Source organism: Strix aluco, chromosome 17, assembly GCF_031877795.1.
Source record: "Strix aluco isolate bStrAlu1 chromosome 17, bStrAlu1.hap1, whole genome shotgun sequence".
NCBI classification, from domain to species: Eukaryota; Metazoa; Chordata; class Aves; order Strigiformes; family Strigidae; genus Strix; species Strix aluco.
The window spans coordinates 16692713-16716338 of NC_133947.1; the positions used below are offsets into that span (position 1 = coordinate 16692713).

A 23626-nucleotide genomic window follows, 5' to 3' on the forward strand; every position below is an offset into this window, starting at 1 on the left:
AGGACGTTGTAGAGAGGTTGGTGCTGGTCTCTTCTCACAGGTGATTAGTGACAGAACAAGAGGGAACGGCTTTAAACTGCAACAGGGGAGGTTCAGACTGGACATGAGGAAAAAATGTTTCCCAGCAAGAGTGGTCAGAGAGTGGAATAGGCTGCCCAGGGAGGGGGTGGAGTCCCCATCCCTGGGTGTGTTTAAGGGCCGTTGGGATGAGCTGTGGGGGGATGTGGGGTAGGGGAGAACTTTGTAGAGTCGGGCTGAGGGTTGGACTCGATGATCCCGAGGGGCTTTTCCAACCTGAGTGATTCTGTGAGAGGTCCATGTTGGAAGGCCGAGCTGGCTGCGACACAGAACACACCAGCCTGCTCCGGGTCACCGTGTCCCACGGGGGGCTGGACCCCGCCTGCTGCTGCGGAACGGGTGAAAGGGTGCGTGTGAGCCCCCGCTAGCACGTGCTAGAGGTTTGCTTGAATAAGCAATGACACCAAGTACGTGCTGGTCACTTAGAAACTCTTCCAGTCTCTGGGGATGGACTAACCAGTCTGACCCTGGAGGCTTGGCCTGGAAAGCCGGTGCCCCCGCTCTGCGTGGGGCCGGGGGGATGCACACCCCGCCCCGCCCCGCCCCGCCGCCGCTCTGCCCCAGCGCATGGGGCCGAGGAGGAGCTCAGCGCCCACCGGCCCTTCTCCTCCGTCCCGGCCCCTCGGACACGGGCAGGATCCGGCCTCCCGCCTGCGCAGGCCCCGGCGCGGGGCGGAGCCGTGAGGCCGGCGCGGCCCGGCCCCTTCCGGCGTGTCGCGGCGGCGATGGCGGTGCCGGTGCCGGCGGAGGCGGGGGGAGGCCGGCAGCGGGCCCTGGCCGCCGGCTCGCCCGTGGACTACATGAGCATCACCAGCTTCCCCCGGCTGCCCGAGGAGGAGGCGGGCGGCGCGGCCGAGGGCGGCCTCCGCGCCCGGAAGGAGGAGGACGCGTTCCTGGGCGAGCAGGACACGGGTGAGGGGCGGCGGCCGAGCCCGCCCGCGGCCCCGCGTGCCCCCGGTCCCCGCCGCCCCCCGCGGGCCCCCGCTCCGCCCTCGGCCTGCAGCAGGCCAGGCCCGGGCCCCTCCCCCGGGGCTCCCTCCCCCCGGGGCTCCCTGTGCCCCGGCCCTTCGTTCACCTTCCGGGGCCGCGCCGGAGCCGCCAGAGACATCGGGGCTGGGCACGGAGCTGGCGCTGCTCCCGCCGGCTGCACCGCTGGAATAAACTCGGGTGGTGCCTTGATCCTCCCGAAAACGCTTCGCCTGTTTTAATTGATTGCTTCCTTCGCAGTAGTTCAGAGGAACGTTTTTCCTCCCCCGTGCCATGTTTCTCCAGGCGCTGGTGCCCATCGCCCCCAGGGCTGCTTCGTAGCCTGCGGGCAGGTCTCTGCCCCACCAGCCCCACACCCCGCGGGCCACGTTTGAGCAGGACCCACTGGCCCTCGGCCCCGTCCCGCTGTGGCCGCCGGGTGACGTTCCCACCGCCCGTTCCCGTCCCGCTGCGCGCAGGTTTGCCGGAACGGCTCTTCCTTCCCAAAGCACGAGGCCTCTGGGCTCGCACGCGGAGCGTGAGCGGAGGTTGGGGCGGCTTTGGCTGGGCGCAGGGTCTCGGCCTCCCCCGGTGCCCGCGAGTGGGGTGGCCGGAGGAGCTGCTGCTCTCCTGCCGTCGCACTCCCCCGACGCTGTGTGCGTGTTGCAGAAGCCGGCTGGGCGTCTCCGCGTGGAGCCGCAGGGAGGGAACCCAGACAGACCTTTGGTTTCTACCCCCAGAAGATCTCATGAAAAGGAGGAAGCCCCTGCTGTGCCGTCGGTGCTGGGGACAGACCCCCCCAAGGACTGAACGGTCCCACATTGCGGTGCCCGCCAGAGCCCGGGAGCGGCTCCGCTCTCTGCTGGCCCCTCCGGAGTGGCTCCAGAGCTGAGGTGTCCCTGGTTCCCCAAAGTGCTCGTTTGCCCCATGAAGCCACGTCTGCTTCACGGCCCCCGCAGAAGCCAAGTAGGGTTTGGTGGCTTCACTTTCAAGCTTGGACGTTGGTGGTGGGATGGGCAGCTGTGCGTTGCCCTTGCAGGCTGCTCTTTGCCCTCTGTGCTCCCAACTGACCCCTTCCAGCCACTCCTGTCCCCAAACACAGCCCTGCTGTCCCCGTGCAGCACCGGTGGTCACAGAGACTAAGTGACTTGGCCGAGGCCATGTGGGATGGCTGTAGCAGAAAACAAAGGGACTTCAGCATGGCAGGGAGAGGACCCCCTGGAGGGCTGTGGCCTGTCCTCTCCCACAGTGACTCCCTGGATGTTGGTGTCCCCTTGTGCTGGGCTGGCCTGTCACCAGCGCTACAGGAGCAGAGGGACGGCATCCCGGAGGGGTCGGGTGGAGGAGCCCAGCTTGCTCCTTACTGTTTCCCCACTGGTGGGGCTGCTGCCCCACTGGGGGTGCCAGAGGCTGTTTGTGACATCCCTCCCCAGTGGCAGCTCCTGCCAGGCCAGCCGTGGCCCCCGCTGGAGGCACCCCCGCCCATTGGCCCCCCAGCCAGGCCCGCTCTGCCTGCACACTGCAGGCCCAGCTCACTCAGACCAGATGTGCGGGTGAGGGGCTCTGTGTGTGCTCAGAGGCGCAACCAAGCTGAGCCTTTCCCAGTCATGCTCCTAAATCACCACTGCTTGAATGAGATTAAATTCACCCTAAGGGGATTTCTTGGCTGCAGGGGGTTTACTCCTGGTTGCAGCATCACTAAAATGAAAACTAACTCCCTGCCTGGCCCCAGGAGAGCGGCACCCAGGAGGCTTTTTTGTCATGGCAAGGTCAGGACTGGCAGTCCCCGGGCAGATGCTGCCTGCCAGAGCAGGTGGAGGCATGGCGGGGTGATGGGGGATGTGGGAGTTCCTGCTTGCTCCCTTCTCCCTTACCCCATACCTGGGAAACGTCCCCTGTGCAGAGGGACAAGCTTCTCATCTTTTCCACTGGGTGCTCCTCTTCTTCCCACCACGGATGCGTGAGGCACTGCGGTTGCCACTGACTCTCAGCAGTCTCCAAAAAAATTCATCCAGGAGCCCTCCGGGATGTCCTGAGCCGCTTGGTTCCATTCAGGGGACAGGCATGTCCCCATGGCTGCCCCAGCAGCTCTGTGTGCCCAGCAGTGCCCGTGCACAGGCGGGGCACGCTCAGCCGGCACCTTCCCCACCGCAAAGGACGCAAGCAGAGATTCAAGGCATCTTTTGGAGCAAAAGAGACTTTTTCATCCTGTGAGCATTGCTTGCTGTTGGGCAGATGCCAGGCAAAACCCTGCCCCATTGCATTTGACACCTCGGAGCTGGGCATTGGGCGAGTGGCTTGATTTCACAGTGGGCCTCATCAACTGGAGGAAGCAAGAAATTAAAGCAGAGCCTTTCCTGCCGCCAGAGCGGGTGGACGCCCCGAGGCCCTCCGGTTTGCAGGTTTGCTCCTCTCCGCCCTCCCTTTGCCGTGCTTCCAGAGAGGTATTTCCTGTGCCCAGGCTACGCATTTTGCTTTGTCTCTGTTTCGCTCAGGTGCTTTAGCTCAAGCATAGCTCCAAATAAGGCTGCTGGATTTCTTTTTTATAACTTAATTTCCTCTTCTTCAGTCCTGCTGCATTTCAGAGACCTGTTTGTAAGTCAGTGCTGGGTTAAGAACCCCTCCAAATGGAGCAGTAACTGGTCCCATCACTGAAGACTGATGAATGGGCTGAAAAGGAGCAAAATTCATGGGTTTTGCCCCTCTTAATCTCCAGGGAAGTCAGTTTGGAATAACTAGAGTTAAAGGAAGAAATCAGTAAATGACCTAAAGCAGCATCTGAGCCAGAAAGTCTCTTGAGAACTGGGATCAATAGGGAAGGTAATAGCCTTGCTGGAAGGGCATGGTGTAATGTTAGTACTGGGTAAACACTGCAATAAGAGCCCTGTGTTGCTCAATAACTAACACTTGTTTTCTCCCTGCTGCCCACAAAGACCCAGACTCCTTCCTGAAGTCTGCACGTCTCCAGCGCCTGCCCTCATCCTCATCAGAGATGGGAAGCCAGGACGTGTCCCCTCTCCAGGAGACAAGCAAGGACCCTTTTTCTGGAGACTGCAGCTGCCGGCAGGATGGGCTGACTGTGATCATCACCGCCTGCCTGACCTTTGCCACAGGGGTCACGGTGGCCCTGATCATGCAGATCTATTTTGGGGACCCTCAGGTAAGATGAAACAATGGCTTTGCTGTCACACTTTGGCTCTGAAAATAGGAGAAGCTCCCTAACTTTCCACCTTGCCAGCAGTTTAGCGGGGTAAGTGCTGGTGAGCCCCAGCTGGTGAACCCTGGGTACTGAGTCTCTCTCTGTGATTCCACCCCAAATTGTCTCAAAAGCTTTTTGCTGTGGCTGGGGGGTGTTCTCGGAGAGGTGAGCTGGGCTCTCAGCACCTGCCCTGTGGCCAGGGTGTGGGTGCCTGTGCCTGGCGTGTTTGGGGGTGCTGGCAGGGGTACACAGGCAGCCCTGCTGCTGTGTCTCTGGCTGTGGTTTGAGCCCGATGTAAATGCTCTCAGAAAGCAATCCTTAGTTAAGCAGTAGGCGTCTTTCATACATCTCCACTTGGAGAGAGTTTTATGGATCTGTATGCCTAGGCTCACCTCTGGAAGGATCCATCCAGGACGAAGCAGGGGAGTAGCTGTAAACAGAGCTGAACCTCCTGCTAATCTGTCCCACAGACCAGTGCTAAATTGCAGAGCAAAGGCAGCATGGCCATGAGGTAATATCTTTCTGCAGAACATCTCCTGCCTTAGAAGGGCCAAGGGGCAGCCAGTACTCACCATCACCTTCTCTATATGCCACCCAGCAGGGCAGAGCTGCCTGTGAGTCCATGTGAAAGAGATTTACTTTTTTTAAATGTATTGCTCTCTCCCTAGCATGCGAAATGCAGCCGTTGGAAGTGGAGTGGCTTGGCCCTGCAGCTGGCTGAGGTGCAGCGCTGGAGGGAGGCTGTGCAACGCAGCCCCTTCCGTGGCACCGCTGGAAGGGCCAGTCCTGCCCCCCAGCCTGCTGTGGCCCTTCCATCTTCACACTTCCCAAGGCCACTCTGGCTCATGCTGAGATGCTGCAGTTTCTACCATAGGGTTAAAAGGAACCTTTTAAAACTTTCCGTGGCTGCATTAGCACTGGTGCTGGCACCGGGGAAGGATGAGAACAAGCCATGGCCCTGGGGGGGATGCTGCATTCTATGCCTGTCTCCAGCTGCATTGCTGAGCGCAGTGACAGCACGCCGTCACCCATTGCTCTTGAGGATTAGTCTGACCCTGCTCTGGGGTTGTGGAGGACGGGGTGAGACGTGGCCCACCAGCTGAGCATGTCTCGTGTTGAAAGCCAGCTGAGCTGATGGCTATGGCTACATGCGGAGCGGCCACAGCTGCCCTGGTGCAGGGATGTGCCAAGGGACACGTTACTCCCACCGGCATGTGGAGGCACCTGAAGGTACCGATCAGCCACAGCCTTGGTGCTGGCCTCAGGCTTCAGATCCCGCAGAGCTGAGCAAAGATCTGGGCAGCCCCAGCCCCCCTCCCTGGGCACAACCGCTCTTCTCTTCTGGCAGATCTTCCACCGAGGCGCCGTGGTCACGGACGCCGCGCGCTGCACAGCACTTGGCATTGAGGTGCTCAACAAGCAGGGCTCCTCGGTGGACGCGGCCATCGCCTCGGCCCTCTGCGCAGGAATCGTCAACCCCCACACGTCGGGGATTGGTGGGTAAGTGTTGATCCCTCACCCCCATGCTGTCACTGCGGTTGTCCTCAAGCAGGTGGTATCCCCGCCAGCTGAGATGTGCCTTCACGGTAGCCTGAGTCCCAAGCGCATGGTACCACGTCAGGCAGTGGATGTGTCTACACCTGCACAGGGTTGGGGACCCTTCCTGTGCACCAAGTTGGCAGCGAGGGACAGAGACCCTCAGGGACGTAAAAGCTGCATCTGCCATAGTGGCTGCCAGGAAGGTCCAAGCGTCGGGCTCAAGAAGGTTGAAAAAGTGACCACAGGCTGCCAGGCCCCTCTGTGAGTGTGCCAGGAGCTTGCAACGCCCTGGGCTCAGTCTCAGTGTTTTCAGAGATTGAGTGTTTCCCTGCATAAGCTGCAGCAGGAGGCTGAGGTCCGAGCCTGGCTCCAGGCAGCAGCCAGGGAAGGCATGGCAGCGAGGGGTGGCCTTCCTCCCAGCCCTCATCCCCGGCGGGGCAGCCACGTGAGCCTGGTGCTCTTGGCTCTGCAGGAGGTCGTGGGAGCGTTGCATAAAACCCCGCCACCTGATAGCTGCTCCAGGCTGCACCACGGATAACTGTTGTAAGCAAAAACCCTGTTTTGTTGCAAAACTGCTTGGATTAGAAAGAAAATCCCAGGTAGTCCCAGCCTGGCAGTGGAACAGAGCCAGTGGCCCTCTGGCCAGGCTGGCAGGGACTGATCTATCCCTGCTGCAGGCTCAGCGCAGGAGCTGCCTGCGTCCCGCACCGGCCCTGGCTTGGTTGCCCTGAGCTGCTCTCTGGGGAAGGGCAGCAGCATTCCGCTGCACCACTGGCCAGCCCTGGGTCACTGCTGAGGTGGCCCCATCATGCTGGGACTGGCTGTGGCTCCCGTGGCACCCACGCTTTTCATTTTGGCTTTACGACAGCGGCTGTCGCAGGGACGGCCGGTGCCGTGCTGTGACCCCCGTCTCGCTGCAGGGGTGGGGTGATGCTGGTCCACGACATCCGGAAGAACAGGAGCTGGGTGATCGACTTCCGTGAGGTGGCTCCCCTGGGCATCCTGCTGGAGGGGGACCTGCAGAAGGACACCAAGGTGAGGAGCAGTGTCCCACGGCCGACCCCTCCAGGGCTGTAGCTGGCTGATGTCTCCAGCTCTCCTCTCCCCACAACTCTTGGGCCGAGGGTGAGGTGCCCAGGGAAGTGACAGGAGACCTCTCCCACCTGGGAGATCCTAGATCCTACAGACATGGGGAGTCCAGGGAAAATACTTCTTTGGCAGCCCCAAAATTCCTGGAGCCTGCAGGGCCTGGGGAGTAAAGAGGCATGTCCCTCTGGCAGTGGGGAGCCGGGAGGAGAAGAGTCCCAGGGAGGAGCACAGTCCCATGTTGTTCTGCTGAGTTATTTCTCCTGACCAAACTGGCTTGAGACTAGGATTGAATTTGCCTCTTTCCTTCCAAAACCTTTTATTCCCTAATTTAGTGTGTTGATACAGACCTCTTCCCCTCTCCTAAAGGCCATGCAGGCGCTTCCCATCCATACATGACGTGCATCTCCTTCACTTGAAATTGGGGACCATGTCCCATGTCCTCATGGGAAGGAGACTACTCTTCCTTTTTGTCCTTCCTATCTTACAGCCAGGTCTGCTCGTGGGCGTGCCCGGCATGATACAAGGAATGCACCAGGCGCACCAGTTACACGGGAGGTAAGACACAAGGCTGGCACAGGCAGGTTGTCCTTGTGCTGCACAGGCTGGGCCCCGGGGTCCCTGCGGGGTAGCTGGAAGCACACGAGCCCTCATCATCAGACCACGTTCTCAGCCACCAGTTAAAACCATTAGCTAAGGGGCACTTGGAGGTTTGTGTTGAAAAATATGTTCATTTTTTGGTACTTCATTTAACAAAAGATAGAATTCAGTTTGGTCAGGTGTTCTGCAAAGTGAAGTTTTGGCTAGCAAGATGAACAATAAATGTTCTCTTAGAAATAGGCACAGAACACTTTTATGCATGTCTGTGTATTTTCATTCTCTCTTTAGCTGGACTCTGAGAAGTGTGGCTGTCCTTGATTCCCTGTTGGGACAGGGAGGGAGGGATCTGAATGACTTGCTCAGGGCCAGAGCCTGGCTTGAGATTTTGCTTCAGAGATGCCCCTTCCCCTGTCCTCGCACTGACATTACTCTCTGGTGCACATCATGGAGCACTGAGATAATCCTGCTAAAAAGAAACAACCTGCTGAAAGCTCAGTGCTCCTTTTGGCCCCCACTGGCCCCTAGCCTGGTCTTTCAGGAGCCCCCTGACTGCAGAGCCAAGCCCTGCACTTGCTCCCCACCACCCTGCGTGCTGCACCCCTCCAAGGCACGTTTCTCCTTGTCCTTTCTCCTTTGGCAGACTCCCGTGGTCGGAGCTGCTGGGCCTCGCAGCTGGGGTCGCCCAGGATGGGTTTAATGTCACACACGATTTGGGTGAGTACCTGGTGGGGAACCAAGGGTGACTGCTCAGTGTGGAGGAGCACACTGGCCACTGTGCTCGGGTGGGAGGCAGCGGGGGATGTAGATGGTTATTCATGAGAAATTAAGGCTCTTTGGACCTGGAGATGGATGGTGTCAGGAGCTGAGCAATGCGTGAACCATGGTCTGCAAGGGGAGGGCATGGTGCCAGCAAAACTGGAGCCCTTTCTGAGGGCTGGTCAGAGACAGGTCAGAGCAGCTGCCCAGGGCCAGCCAGGGAAGGGCACTGAGGTTTCTTTGGGTTTCCTTCCCAGCTTTATTGGATGCATGATCCAGCCTCCCTCTAGTTTTGAAACAGGGCAAGAGGCAGCAGCAAGTCTCCAACCTCCCCGTCAGGTGCACTGTGACTCCAGGTCCCCTGCGTGCTCCTGCACCCTGGCTTTTCTGGATGTTCTCCTTCTTGCCCACAGCCAAAGCCGTAAGTGAACTGAAGGACCTGAACTACTCTGACAAATTCCGGGAGATCTTCCTGCCAGACGGCCAGCCCTTGCTGCCCGGCACATTCGTCAGGCGCCTGGACCTCGCGGCCGTCCTGGAGCTGGTGGGCGCAGAAGGGGTGTCAGCTTTCTACAGCGGAAACTTGACCCAGGAGATAATCTCTGAGGTGAGCCATGTCCGTCCCTGTCTCTGCCCCAGACTGCACGGCACAGCCCAGGCTGGGGGTGCCACCTGCGATGTCACCTGCTTAAGGTGACAGCCTGGAGATAAGCCATAGCCAAGTGTCAACGCAATGATGAGGGCAAATGCGTGGAGCCTCCTTTTTCTCTCCTCTCCCTGTCACTGGAGTGGTGGAAGTGACACACAGGTCACTTCCACAGCCTACAGAAGTGAAACCTCCATTTCCTCTATAATCAGGACAGACTGTTTTTTCAAAAGAAAAAAAAATCTCAATTTCAAGGCCCCCTTTGGGCTGGGTTAGTGACAACCGCTTTTTCTCCGTAACAAGAGGTGCCCCACTGTTGAGAACAATTTTTGTTCTTAATGGGACTGTAAGATATAGACTCCGGGAAGATGGTTTTAAAATAAAACTGTGAGCCTAGTGAGCAGAGGATCAGACAGGCTTGGTCTCACTTAGGGTTGCCCTAGTTTAACTTCTGTTGTTAGAGGTGTTCTGGAAAAAATAGCAAGAACAAACGAAGTAATTATTCTGGTAAAAAAAAGGCGCCCAACTTTTATACTGGTGTAGCTGCAGTCAGGGTGGTTGGTGGCACCATTTTTCCCTACCACCATGGTTCAAGTGATGTACATGTCATCAGTAGTCTGGAATTCAGCTCAAGCCTTAGACATTTGTGAGCTCTGTGTTTGGAAATCTCCTACAGTTCACCTGAACCACAGCAGAGCCGGAGACCAAGGAACAGGAAAAGTCCCAGGCTTGTGGTGCATCTCCACAGCTAAACCCTGCTTTATCACCCCATCCCCCTGGCCGGAGGGCTGCTGCGGGGAAGCACAAACTCTCTGTGGAGAGGCCCAGGGTTGCAACACCAAAGGCCGTGTCAGGCTCTGGGATCAAGTGCACAATTCCAGCTTTGGCTGTGGAGCAGAGCCAAGTGCTGGCTTCCCACAGTGTTTATTGTTCCAGCAAAGGGAGGGCACCGATGTGGTGAAATCAAGTAGAGCTCCAAAACACCCTACCCTTTGTTTCCACCCCATGGCAGGAAGGCACACGTGGAAGAAAAGTGCTCTCTGGGGAATTTGAGATGGTGTCTGCAGTGTGTGGCTGATCAGGGCCTCTCCCCTTTCTGTGCCATCAGGCTCCTCCTGCCCCACTCCCCGCGGCTTCGCCCAGGCTTCGGGCTGGCTCAGCCCCAGGGAGCCGGCTCCTGGCAAAGGCACCCGCCGGCTCAGCTGGGTCGGGTCCAACCTGGCCTGTGCTCTGGGACTGCTTCAGGAAGGGACCCCAAGGAGGAGATACAACTTTTGCAGCTTTGGAGTGGTTTGACATGCTGCCCTCCGCAACGTGCCCTGCATTAGCTTTCCTGCTCCAGTGATTCATCCATGTCTGCCAGAGAAGGAGTTTTCTTGCCAAGTTAGCTGGCTAGTTTAGAAATTGGAGCATGCACAGGTTAAGGGAAGGTTTAGACTAGATATTAGAAAGTATTTATTTCCAGAAGGGGTTGTTGGGCGTTGGAATGGGCTGCCCAGGGCAGGGGGGGAGTCCCCATCCCTGGAGGGGTTGGAGAGTCGGGTTGACCCAGCGCTGAGGGATCTGGTGGAGTTGGGAACAGTCAGTGGCTGGAGGAGCTTCAAGGGCTTTTCCAACCCAGATGATTCTGTGATTCTGTGTTATTTGTTCTTGCCCACTTCTGGATGGAAATCCAGAAGACTCAGCCACAACTCACCCCAGCAGAAGCTCTCATCAGGTTGTGTGGCTTCTCCTGGGTTGAAGGAAAGAGTTGGCCCGTGAACACAGTAGCATCTGTATGGTGACTGAGAGTATTACCTACTTCAGGGGATTTTAAGATCATCAGAGTGAAGTTATGATGGTCCTACCTCATCTCCATCATGGCTCAACCACAGAAGACCTGCAGTGGAGGGAATTCCCTGTCTTTGCTGTGTTCATGAAAACTACCACACCCAGTAAATTGTACCTCTAGGAGTATCCTACAGAAAGACCAAGGATACAGCAGACCTACTATCACGTGTAATAATTCAAAATAGGATGGGAATTGTACGCTAAAGATTTCTAGTGATGGCAATCTGCTACACCCAGGTTCCTTCTCTCTTGGATCCATATATATCTTTTATCCTGGCAGTATTCAAATACTTCATAACCTTTAACATACTCGTGCTTGCCACCCAGGGGAGAGAAGGGTGCGAGGCCGTGCCAGTCCCCATCCTCACGGGCAGGCAGAATGTCTTCAGAGCACCCATGGGGTGGGTGATGTTTTGGAGGTGAGCTCTTCCAGCAGTGCTGACTGGTGAGCCAGGCCACCAAGGCCATGAAAGCACAGATTTTCAGGGTATCCTGAGGAACCTGGCACGGGAATCTCAATGGTGTTTGTTTGACAGTGTGGTGTGTGTTCACCTGGGCCAGCACAAGGAACACCGAAAGCCTTGACCCAGCTTTCTCAGCGTGCACTGCTTTGCTCTCCTGCGCAGGTCCACAACTATGGAGGAGTCTTGGTGGAGGAAGACTTCAGCAATTACAGTGTCACAGTGGAGAATCCTGTCCACACGGTCTACCGAGGTAAATGCCTGACCCGTTGCCATGTGACTCTAGTTAAAAGTTTGCTTCACCTGGCAAGAGGTGGTGACAGTATTTAACAAGAGTTGAAGTCAAAGCTGCACTGAGGCATCTGTAGAAAAGCCCTCCGGGGAGTTTCCTGCTATTGCTCACTGACACTGATGCATCATAGGCAGTTCGGGAGGTTTTCAGCGCTTTGAAATGGGCCTGTTTTTTCCTTGATGGTGACTGATGGTATTTTGATAGTGTTAGAGTGTAAAGCTGCAACATGATTACAGACTGACGCAATATCTAGATAGAAGCTGGACCATAGCTAGCACCTACATCTGAAGACAGTTCCCAAAGTTGATCTACAAGGGAGAAAAACTTACTTTATGCAACAAGTTTCTAAAATGTCTTTTTTTTCTAGAAATCCCTGTATTTACTCTCCTTATAGCTGTAATGTTGCAAACCCATTTTATCTCTGTTCTTCCAACTGCAGTCCAGAAAAACCAGCCAACCAACAAGAACTGAGTTTCAGATGTAAAATAGCAACCCTATTTGGGCTTCCTTCATCCATCATAAAGAAACAGAAAGATACAACAGGAACGTTTTGGGAAATCCTTTTCAAATCATGTTGCTTTCCATTATTTCCCCTCAAATCTGGAAAGTTTTCCCTGTCCTCAAGGACACAAGCTTATGGGAAAGTATTCTAACTGGACAGTATTTGACGAAAGCAGCTTCACTCCTCTCTTCTTCCCTTCACAGGTCATCTCGTTTTCAGTCCCCCACCTCCACATGCAGGTCCTGCACTGATCACAGCACTGAATATCCTTGAGGGCTTTAACATCACAACTCAAGTATCCAGGGGGAATATCTTGCACTGGATGGCAGAGGTAAGAGGAGGTTCAACATTTGACTGAATTTCTTGTGCTGCTAGAGAATAATTTATTTATTTCTTGGTTGTACAAAAATATTTGTAGGTAATTCCCAGAGGAGAATGAGCAAATAGACTGCTAAGGTGTAAATCTGAGCTGTGCTGCTGCCTCAGGTAGGTGCAGATGCTGGAGCCTCCTGCTCGGCTGAGACCTTTCTCGCTTAAGCAGAGCTTTTTCAGAAGAACAAACTGGCTTCTGCCCATTTCTTGTATGTGATCATCTCTTCAGAATGACCCCACAGCAGGGTCCACAGAGTGGTCCCACCTATGTCCTCCATCTCTTATGCTCCAGTGGCCCTGACCATACCAGAGCACTGCTAGGGCACTGCAAGGAGAGTCAGCAATGTGATGCCGCAAGCAAAAACCCATACGTGGTGATGACAAGGAAAACTGTCCCAACACTTTGTATTTTTTTAAAGCTTTACATTTTAGCCCACCTCATGATCTCAGTGGTCCAGACAATGATTCTTCCAGTATTTAGGGCTGTCAGCCCTACGAAAACATTGCAGCTTCCCAGGAAGTCAAGCAAGTGCTCCGTTTCCTGCTCTGTAAGCAGAGTTATGTTCTTAGATGCTTAACAGATCCACAGCTGGGTTTCACGAGTTGGGAATTTTAAGCAAGGATATAACCACATCCCTGTAGCAGACAGGACGGTGGGTGCTTGGAAGTTACTGCCTCTCAGCAAAAATGCAACAGCTGGAGGTGTTACACGCTGCTAGGCCTATGCAGAGGCAGAGAAGGTTGACTCACCTAAGTTATTTTTGAGCTCTCTTCAGGAAGCTTTGGATGAATCTATTTGCTCTGCATTTGCACGAGGCCAAGAGTTTCACTCATTGCTTATCATGTTTCAGCTGAGGAACAGCAACCTCCAGATAAAGGGCAGTCACGTCAGAAGATGTGTAACCCTGATTACTTGGGATCACATGGCTGAGACTCAGTGCTAGGTCAGCACCAGGTAGTCCTGGGACAGCCATGACCAAGATGTCCTTAACCGGTGCCTGTGGGGTGGATGTGGGCTGCTTGTTTCAGTGGAGCTCTTCCTTTGCCACCAAGCCTCTTTACATCCTCTGTATGATACAGCGGTCAGGAGACTGTTTCATGGAAACGCCACCTTCTCCAGAAGTTGATCATGTTCTACACTGTACATCAGAAGATAAATGATGACACTTCAGGAGAAGTTGTTGATGCGTGACACATATCAAAACAGAAGTCACATCTAGCTATCTACCTGCAGGGCAGTGTACTGCCTCGAATCTTGAATGAAAATGGCATGGCCTGCAAGCTGAGTCTAGTGCACTTCTGCTAGGCACAAGCTGGCTTGATTGAAGAGCATATTTCTCCTTGTGGCTGTCCTCTGGCTACGCACTGTAAAACCAGGGCTGGATAAACTGTCTTTTGAAATTGCATCTTCCCATTCTCAGTGGACTGGCTTAGGCCGGATTCTGCATGTATGAGAAACCAGATCCCTTCCTCTTTTTACACCATCATTCCCTTAAGCGTGCTGGGACTAACGCTTTCTGTTCAGAGACTTTGGATGACTTATAACTAGGAACGTGGGTACCAGCTGGTGAGCGGAATAGCTCATTTCTGCTGTCAGTGGTGCTGTGCCAGTGGAGCTGCCGCCCACAGGCAACGGTGAGCCCAGGACCCACTGTCCCACTGGGATTCAGTGTGATCTCTGCTGTTGTGGTGACCACTCAGGAATGGAAATAGAAAGTAAGTGGCATCCTGGTGACCCAGTCTGCCAGCTGGCAATGCAGCTGAACCACTGAGCTGGGCTGAGCCAGCCGGTCAGCTCCTGCCAGGCCTATTCCACCTTGTACACATGCTGCTGGGTATGCTCGGCTCCCCCCCGCACAGTTTGCTGTGCCAAACTGATGCCCTTTGGTCCCCATACGCACGTGTGGCAGCCCTTTGCACTGAGGTACTCCCAGGACCAGGCTTTTAGACATTTTTCTTCATAGACTTTAGCCAACATGCCAGGAGACCAGATACCTCTTCCTGTTTGGAGTATCAAAAGTTATATTTCCAGGGCCACCTAAATGTTTTTCTTTCTTTCCTTCTTTCTTTCTTTCTTCCTTTCTTTCTCTGTGTGTTCAATTTAGACATTAAAAATAGCCCTGAGTCTAGCTAGCAACCTGGGAGACCCATCTGATGATGTGTCCGTCACTCACGCTGCAGAAGGCATGGTGAGGTAGGTCTGAGGCTGACAGGCACGGTGACAGTTGCAAGATGTGTGGTTTGGGTGTCATTCCTGGATTTGCTCTTTTCAGTGCACAAGGAAGCCTGAGGTTTTTCTACCTCTGTTTTACTGAGGAAAGGTCAGTCCTTGAGTGTCCTCCCAGGGCCCCCTCTTCCACAAGGGTCACAGCTGATACCACAGGCCTCAGGGGATGGGTTGGTGGGATGTCCTCACACAGAGGTTTCCTGGAGCCAGCTTGATCTTGAGGGTTCCTCCCACATCCTCACCCCTCTGAGTATTCCTTCTGAGCTGGTCTGACAAACGGCCATCCACGTGGTCATGACCACACATGCAGTTTCTGGGTCTCCCTTCCGCACCATGGGGCTCAGTGCCTTTGCAGTACACCCAGGGCAGCCTCTCACCTCAGAGCCAGGTTTAGCCATGGTTGGTGGCCAGAGCTGGACCTGACTTGCCCTCCTCCTGGAGGATTGGCGTTCAGCCGGGTAGTGCCACCCCTTGTCCATCGCGACTGAGTTTACCACTGTGGACAGAGCCTGGGAGGTGCTTGGCATTGCTTCTCTGTGCGGCCTGAGGATCTTGTCTCCTTCCATCTGGTGAACCAAAGGGGCTCCCTCTCCTCAGTACCAGCCCCCTCAGGGAGGTACTGCCCGTAGCTGTGTAGATGTACCCCCACAGTTAGGCCAAGAGATGCTCAGCTTCCTAGGCTCATGGCTTTATTTCCTCTTTCCCTCCCTCACTGCTGAAGTAAATCAGAAGCTAATTCCCTGCGCCAGCTGATTAATGACTCCCAGTCCTTCTCCTCTGATCTTCACATGCCTCACTTCTCCATGGAGAGCGGACCCGCTGCTAGCCAGGTCCTTGTCATGGGACCCGATGACTTCATTGTTGCAGTTGTAAGGTAAAGGATTTACTTCTTCCCTCCATAATGCACTCAGAGGGTGGGAGCAGGGAGCAGAAAGCAGGTTCAGCAGGACAGGATAGGACCAGACCTGGAGCAACTGGGCTGCTCTGTCCCAGTTAGTCCTGCAACAGGAGAAATGGGGAAGACGGGGTGGAGATGTGTGAGCTGGTGCTGCTCTGCCCTGTGCAGTCCTGCAGCCCTCTCACAGTGAAACATGTCTGGATTGGCCTAAATCTTCTCCTTGGAGAAGAGGTGATGGCCAGATCTGAGGATTGATGGGGGCATGGAGACAGATCCATCACCTAGAGGGCAATCCTTAAACACAGGGAGGGACAGAGCTGCTATCACCCACAGGGTTCCTGCTCCTTAGTACGTGGAGACACTCACTCCTCACATCTAACCAGCCCTAAAGAACTACCAAACAGTCTCTATCAAGCCAAGATGGGACAGAAAATTGGAGCCCTGAAAGCCTCAAGGTGTACAAAAGTTGCTGGGAGGATTTTTATGAGATTTCTTCGTGTTTCTTTTCAGTTCTTTGAATCGTCCCTTTGGCAGTGGAATAATAACATCCTCTGGAGTCCTCCTGAACAGCCAGATGTTGGACTTCTCCTGGCAGAATAAAACAATGAACCACTCCATTCCCAGGCCGGTAATGAATTACATGACAAATTCTTTATTTGAGCTGTCCGTACCATTTTTTTTCAATTTTATTCTCACCTCCACAACAGGGAGGCTGTTTAATGCCTTATTAATAACTGAGAGACAACAGTCTGTACAAAGCTCCTATTTTTTCATTGTATGAGCCACTAAAACAGAGTAAACAGGAGGCTTCATATGTATCAGTTATCATTATAATGCAGTTTTATCAAATGACCCTGCACATCTCTATTTTCCCTGCAGTCCAGAAGCACTTTAAAGCAACTGTCCTTTTCTGTGGACTTGAATTAAGGACTCTTTTTATGAATTGCTGCTCTTCAGGTTTAAAAGTAACAGCAGAAAAAAAATCTTCAGCTCTTGGAAAGAAACAATTACAGACCAGTACTGGTGGCTTCCAGTGCTGCCTTGTTGTTCCTTCTTGCCATGTATTGTAAAACCATTCCACTTTGCTGCGTTGGTACTTTAGAAGTGAGTGAATGGCTCCATATACCTTCTCTAAAAGAACCATGGCGTGAAATGGGATGGATTCTATTAAAATCAGAGAGCATTATTATAGCAATGAGGATGTCAGCCTTGTAAAACTACACGAGTGCCATTGCTGACTGAAGCGTAGAGTAAGAAGTTAACCTGTGCAACTTGAGCACCACCAAAGCTTTAGCCGGCTTGTTGAAATTTTTTTGGTGTGTCTTTTCTTCAACTGCAGCAAAATCTCATTCAGCCTCGGAAACGGCCCCTGTCATTCCTGTTGCCCACCATCGTGAGACCGTCTGAGGGGATGTGCGGGACGTACCTGTGTCTGGGAGCTAACAACGGGGACAGAGCCTTGAGCAGCATCGTTCAGGTCAGTGCTGTGTCCAGGAACCCACCTCTCACAGCAGCTGTCGAGCTCAACACTGAGCAGGGTCCCTTCCTGCAGTACAGACTTTCCCTTCCCAATGTCCCAGGCTCTGTTGAAACTGGTGACCACAGGGTTACTCAGTAATCCTTAGTTCAGTCTTCGTTGTTAGTTCAGAATTAGTTCAGTCTTTGATGTCACCAGTTCTACACATTTGGTTTTTCAAATCTCTAAGAGTTACCGGTTTACTTCTGTTGCACCTTTCCTGGTGGCACCGCTCTTAATTGTAGAGGAAAAGCATCTTGGCAAAATCTATAATGTTTTTGTATCATTCTAATACCTGTTCAAATCTCATCTTAGGGTTCGTTAGGAAAAAAAAGGAGCATTTGGTATTCAGAGAATTGCAGGAGACTGATGGCCCTTAAGCCCTTTTCCCTATGAAAAGCTTCTTTTAGTGCATTCCTGACTGAATTCCTCCATGCTCAACACTTGCTATAAATTGGGCAGCTCCTCCTCATTTATGATTTGTAATGAGGGGCGATGTACTGGCCCATAGTTTGATTGCATGCACAACAGCAAGGAATTGCTAAAAGAAAGGCACAAGAATGGCTCCCATTTTCCTTACCTTTTGGAAGGCATTATTCAGAGCAGAACTAAAGCCAACCATTGCTTCCTAATGCTTTGTTTGGAGAAGTCACGTGCTGAGCTTTTGGCTGTAACAAACACATATTTAGAGATTACATCATGTTCCAGACACACAACTCTCCTAATTTAGCAGGAACTGTGTGACAAAAAGCCCGTGCAATCCTGAAAAGTACTGCTTTGCCACAAACAATATACAGGCCATATTTCAAGGGCCTCTTCATACGTGCAAAACCCTGCATTAGTTCATGCAGTTTGGTAAATGGTTCAAAATCTTCGTTGCCTGCTGTATCTGCAGGTGTGGAGCCACCCGTTAGGGGAATGCTTGGGAAGCTGGTTCTCCTGTTCTCATTACTTTTTTTTTATTATTGAGGATCTTTTATTCTCTTGCAGGTTTTGGTAAATGTTTTAACATTTAACAGGAATCTGAGTGAAAGTTTGTCACTTGGTCGACTTCACCCACAGCTTCAGTCCAACACCTTGCAGGTTGACAGTGAGTATAGACACTGGGTGTGGTGCAGCCTACAAACCTAGCGTGTTTCAAAAAGGAGCAGGATTTTCTTAGCACACTGCTGTGGAAGTATGACAGCCCAGCGCACAGCTCACTGTGTTCTAGGGTCCCCAGTGGGTGCAGAGGGTCTCGGGGAAGACAGAAAGCAGCAACCTAGCTTCTTCAGAGCTTGGTGCCCTTGCTGAGCCATGCCCTCTCTCTCTTGTCCTGGGAATGCCCCCTGGCCACTCCAACACCACCTGTCCAAAATCTTCCAGGTGCTTCTCCCTAACCCTCCCCCTGTCCCAGCTCACCTCCTGGTAGCAGCCTTGTCCTTAAAACCTTTTGGCCATATGATGCCATCGAGGATATACAAATAAACAAGATTTCAGCCACAGCTTCACCCAGACAGGCCCTGAAAGCTAGCAGATCTTCCTACACTTTATTACCATTACTGCCATAAATGATATTCTTTCACTTTCCAGTCCGTGTCCCCTAACTCCACCAGCTGGGGAGAGGACAAGGCTTATGGCAAGGCTTGTAGCTTGACAGTGCTGGAAATGCAGCATCAGTGCTGACACTCTGGAGACTGTACTGCCAGCTCTTGTCCGTATTATTACAAGTCTCGGTCTATTTGGTGTTTTTCACAAAGCCCCATACCTTACCAGAGTGAACCATTAAGTGAGATTTGGTTCTCATTTCACACAAAATAGCCAAAGTTTCTAGGCTTCCCATTTCAGAGGAAAATCTGAAAATGTCTGTCGGGTGTGACCTGCAGACTTGGAAACTAGAATGTAATTAAAACAAATCCAAAACTTTAATAGGTCCTAATTTGTGGGTTTGGACATTTGGCATTAACAAGATCTATGTTAAGACTCATCTGCAGTGTATATAACATAAATAACTGTGGGGTTTCTGTGTGCCTGCTCAGTTTGTCCAGCTGCTTCCCCAGCTTCGTATCCTCAGGCACTTCTACTCACACGGAAATTACAAAACATCAGATAAACAAAATAACAGCAGAAGAGCAAGCAACCTAAAGTAGATGGCTGGAAGATTAAGGAATACGTGACTGGGAAGTTGGAAGGCTTGTCACAGTTTGTTATTTGGCAACCTGTTTTACTATCATTTGTTTTGAGCTCACTTGAGTCTTCTTTTGACTAATAACTCTTAATACTATTATTTGTAACTAAGCTCTTAAGAGCAGGGACTGCCTTGTGTTCTGTAAGAAGAATTAACTGCAGTAGGTGCCAACAATGTATTTTCCCCTTTTTCCAAAGAGGAGGATCTTCCACATCTTTAAATGGTCTTCTGGATCCTCTCCCTTCCCGCACTGCGCAGAGCACTGCCCAGCTCTGAGCAGCCTTTGCAGCTGGCAGGCGGCTCCGCGGGGTGGGGAGTGCTGGTCCTCCCGGCCGCGTGGCTGGGGCCCCTTCTGAAGAGGCTGCGGGCAGTTTCCTTCCCACTGCAGATCCCAACAGGGCTAGACCAGAGCTTTGCGTCAAAGGCAACAGTGGGTTTAGTTGCAAACTCCTCTTTTAAAATCCCTACAGGTGAGTTTCCTGAAGAAGATATTGAATTTCTTGTAGCCAGGGGCCATCAAGTGGATAAGGTCAAAGTGGTCTCCCTAGTTCATGGGGCCAGGAGAACCAACAGTTTCATCATTGGCCTGAAGGACCCCAGGAGCGTGGATGCTGCCGGAGCCACAATATTGTAGCACCTCCCAGATGACGTGTTCACTGAACAAGGCTTAGACAAATCGACCCAAGTGACGTGCATGTTCTGAAATGACCCCTGCTCCATTCCCAGGGCCGGAGCCCCACATACACACTGCTGAGCAACTTTCTGCATTCCCCACCCAGGATGGCACCGGAGGAGTTAGCAGCACAAACATGCAGCACTCTGATTTTTTTCTTTTATTTTAAAATTATTTTAATTGCAAGCAGCCCGGTCCTTGTTACAGGAATGCAGGGAACACACTTTTCTTTTAGCAGAGTCTTGTTAGTAATTTCAGTCTTTTCAAAAGCCTCATTCTAGCCAGCATCTTAATTTTAGTGAGCAGGAACATTAGCAAAGGCAAAACCAGCTGATGATGATACTGTCATCTTCATCTCCCTGGCTTTCCCAAGTTCATTCTTTGCCTCTCCTGTGAGTCAGTAATTAATACAGCCTAATGTAGTGTTTGTAGATGCCTGGAGCTGGAATATCAGTGAGTCCTTTAATACTCTGTATTTTATATATATATATATGTATTATATATATTTATATGGGCCAGCTGATTTTTACCAGCGTGCAGCCTCCTGTGTTAGTTCCTTTTCTCACATCGCTACATACCTTGAATTTCGGGAGTAAATATTTTGAATCAAGTTGCCGTGCAGACTCACTGGCAGTCTCATTTTGTAACCGGAGCAATGGTTTTCAACTTTTAACGACTTGTGGATCCTGCAATAGTTTTCTTACAGAGGTTCAGCCTCCTCCATGGTGAATTTAAGCTTAGCGGCGTAATGGGCTTAATTTTCTTAGATGCTTTTTGGAGATATCTTAGCAGTACTCCACAGACTTGTAAAAATCTACAGACTTGTAAAAATCCACAGACCACGGACTGAAAACCACATGGAGAGCATTTAGGTAGGTTCAGGACTTCCCTCACACTGCCTCATCTCAGTCTGCTCAGAAAGCTTGAATCCTGTAAGCCCTGCAGAGAGGCTTGGGATTTTCTGCTTACACATTCATGTCTGTACTTCAGCTCTGTATTTTGATACTGGTGGCTCTACGGGAAAAGCTGAAGAGAGTGAGAGAAAAGGTACAAAACAAACTAAATGCTACTGAGATAATTTTCTGTCCGCAGCATGTAATGCAAATATATATAAGAATATATATATAAGAATATATATATATAAAAGTATATATATAAAATTTATATACAAGAATACTTCTGCATTTCTTGTCTGAAATAGAGTGAAGAAATAATACCACAACTGACAGCTGCACCACTTCATTCAACCCACATTTGGACATTTCCTTCTCTTTTTACTAGCAAGTTAGACAGAGACACCTGGCACTAAAAAATTCTGGAATTTGATCATTTTCTGTGGTCTAAAATTTGATAATTTCCTTCATGGTGCAAATGCATCTATGGCCACTGTACATATTATATATGTATGTCTGCTTATGGTTGTCTTGGTCTTTCATTTGATGATTATACCAGTCACCCCCAACGTTCCTCCTGAGGGACCCCGTAACACCCCTCTGTTTGTAACACACCTTCTAATGCTCGTTACCGTTTGACATGGGGAGCGTGTGGGTCATTTTGGGGCAGTCAGGGCACTACAGCAGATAATCGGACTAATCGTTCCTGCCACCTGCCAGCTGAGGATCTCAAAGCATCTTACGTGAGGCCGTGCACGTTGTGCCGGGGAAGGGCAGAGATGCTTTTATGCTTCGCTGAAGCGCAGCCACCCACGAGAAGAGCACAGCAGCTCCCTAGCAGAGGGGAACGTCGATGGTATTTGCTGTTACAAATCTATCAGTGGCCTCAGCTGAGAGACAGGGGAAGTACAACATGGTCTTTGGGAAGTTGTCTTCTGTGCCACCACACTGCCCATAGGGCAAGAAGAGACTTTCTTCACCATAGGGGCATCAACTCTGTTTATTGATTTTTCTGTCATCAGCGCTAGAGTTGGTCACTGCCTGAAGCTGGAGCGTTCATAACACGATGTGTCTCGGAGCAGACCTCTTCAGGTTTCACGGGAAGGGGAGGATGCGCTTTTGTGCGTTGAATCTGACTGGTGGAAATTTGGGGTTTTCTGGTATGGTACAGCAGTGATCTGTCCCTTGGGCACAGAGGTTTACTGTGCACAGCTGCAAAATCAGTGGTCGAGTCATCGTCGCTTCAGTACTTTGCATGGCATATCACAAAACACTTGAAAGATAAGATTCCTCCTTATTAACTGAATTCACCAACTCGCTTCTGATGCTGGAAACCATGTATTCATTTGCGAGTTAAAGACTCTGGTCTTGATTCAAAAGGGCACTTACATGCCCCAAGGTACAATTTCACAGCGATTATTCAGAATCTTAAAATAAAGCATGTTCCTAAGTGCTCTGCTGGATCATGGCCTCTGTTGCAAAAAAGAGAAAATTTAAGATAATTGGAAGATGGGAAGGTGGCCCCTAGGTCATGGCTAAGAGGCATAAAGATATTTTCAATTATTTCCCATTTTCTCTGTTTAAAAACAGAATCAGTGTAGCACAGATGTATTCGATACTGAAACCTTTAACGTGCTAATTGGCCCAGTGTCTCTGATACTTTGAGTCCATCTGTTGTGATGAGAGCTGATTAATTTAATGTGAGGTACCAAGAAATACCCGATGTTTCCTTCTGTACAGGTGAGATGATAGACATTGGGAAATAAAGGGCCGTATTCTGGAGATGTGTGTGTGCAGAGTAACTGCATTGATTGCAGCCCGGCTGTTGCAGACGTCTGACAGCTCTGAAGCAGAATTTGTCCTGAAACTTTTACATGAAAGTGTCAGTAAGGAGCTCACAAAATACAAAATATGAAGTGTCTGAGAAAAACAATAAAGAAAATTTTTAAAGGAACGAAATAAACCCAAACAAAATAAAGAAAAAAGAAAAAGATGCCTTTGCCAAATGTGACTGTTATGATCTGGAATGTGATCAGCTCGTCTCTGCTTCCCATTGACACATACTGGTTTTTACATTGGGATAAGCTGCAGACAGGCTCTGCTGCTGTTAGCTCAGTTTAGCAGTATTTCGCACAAAGTCTTGATGCCGTTAATGAGCACAGCTAATGAGCAGCCTTCTCTAGCTTTAGGTACCCCTGTTCACCTGCGTGCATTGACGTGATGTGTAAAGCCTAAAGGGGGGACGACGCAGAAGTCAGCACCACCGTCCTGCAGCTGTGGGGACGAGGATGCTCTGGCCCCTCGGCTGCACCGTTTTGTTCCCATCACTGTCCTGTTCAGCACCCAGATGCTGCGAGGGGATGGAGCCTGCCCTGCTCCCACCGGCCGGGGTGGGGACGGATGCTGCTGGGGTTGTCGGGGTGGGTAGATCCACGCTGCCGGTGCGGCTTGGCGCAACACCCGCCGCAGGCGCAGGAAGGGCCGGGTGTCCCCTGCTGTCCCTGGGCACAGGTGTGAGACCAGCCGAGGAGCAGCCCTGGGCACGCCATGTGTTTCTGCACTCCAGCCAGCAGCTCGCCCCGCTCTGTGCCGCGGGGGAGCGGGGGCTGCCAGGGGCAGGTGAGGGCAGAGAGCTGGGGGCAGCAGGCACAGGTCCCTGGTCTTCAGGGATGACGACGGGTGTCCTGCAGCTCTGTTGCAGCTCTGCCAGCGTCTCTCTGAGGAGTCCCTCAGCTGGGGTGGGGGGTCCGAAGGAGCCTGTTCAGTGTGAGCCGGTTGGCTAAGCTGCCGGGGGGGGCTGCACCCACCAGGGTGCTGCTGGGTCCCTCTGGCTGGACCATCTCAGAGCCTCCTTCCACCTGCTGCACAGCTCGACAGGCTTCCACGGGCTGATCTGAACACTGACTCGTTGGAGAGAAAAGGGAG

At 52.1% G+C, this 23626-nt stretch overlaps 1 protein-coding gene across 2 annotated transcripts; it reads left to right on the forward strand.

The window, feature by feature from the left end:
• Positions 1-645: 645 nt before the first annotated feature.
• Positions 646-22155, forward strand: GGT7 (gamma-glutamyltransferase 7). 2 transcript variants are annotated; one of them, XM_074843024.1, is made up of 15 exons: positions 646-990; positions 3978-4204; positions 5592-5743; positions 6703-6817; positions 7359-7426; positions 8109-8182; positions 8638-8831; positions 11327-11414; positions 12159-12286; positions 14433-14521; positions 15276-15428; positions 15963-16080; positions 16792-16929; positions 17959-18058; positions 19606-22155. In XM_074843024.1, exons 1-15 carry the CDS (start codon positions 804-806, stop codon positions 19767-19769), a joined length of 1995 nt encoding a protein of 664 aa, XP_074699125.1. In that variant the 5' UTR covers positions 646-803; the 3' UTR covers positions 19770-22155. The 2 variants fall into 2 exon arrangements, with proteins under 2 accessions (XP_074699125.1, XP_074699124.1); XM_074843023.1 differs by lacking the exon at positions 646-990 and adding an exon at positions 3498-3864.
• The last annotated feature ends 1471 nt before the right edge of the window (positions 22156-23626 follow it).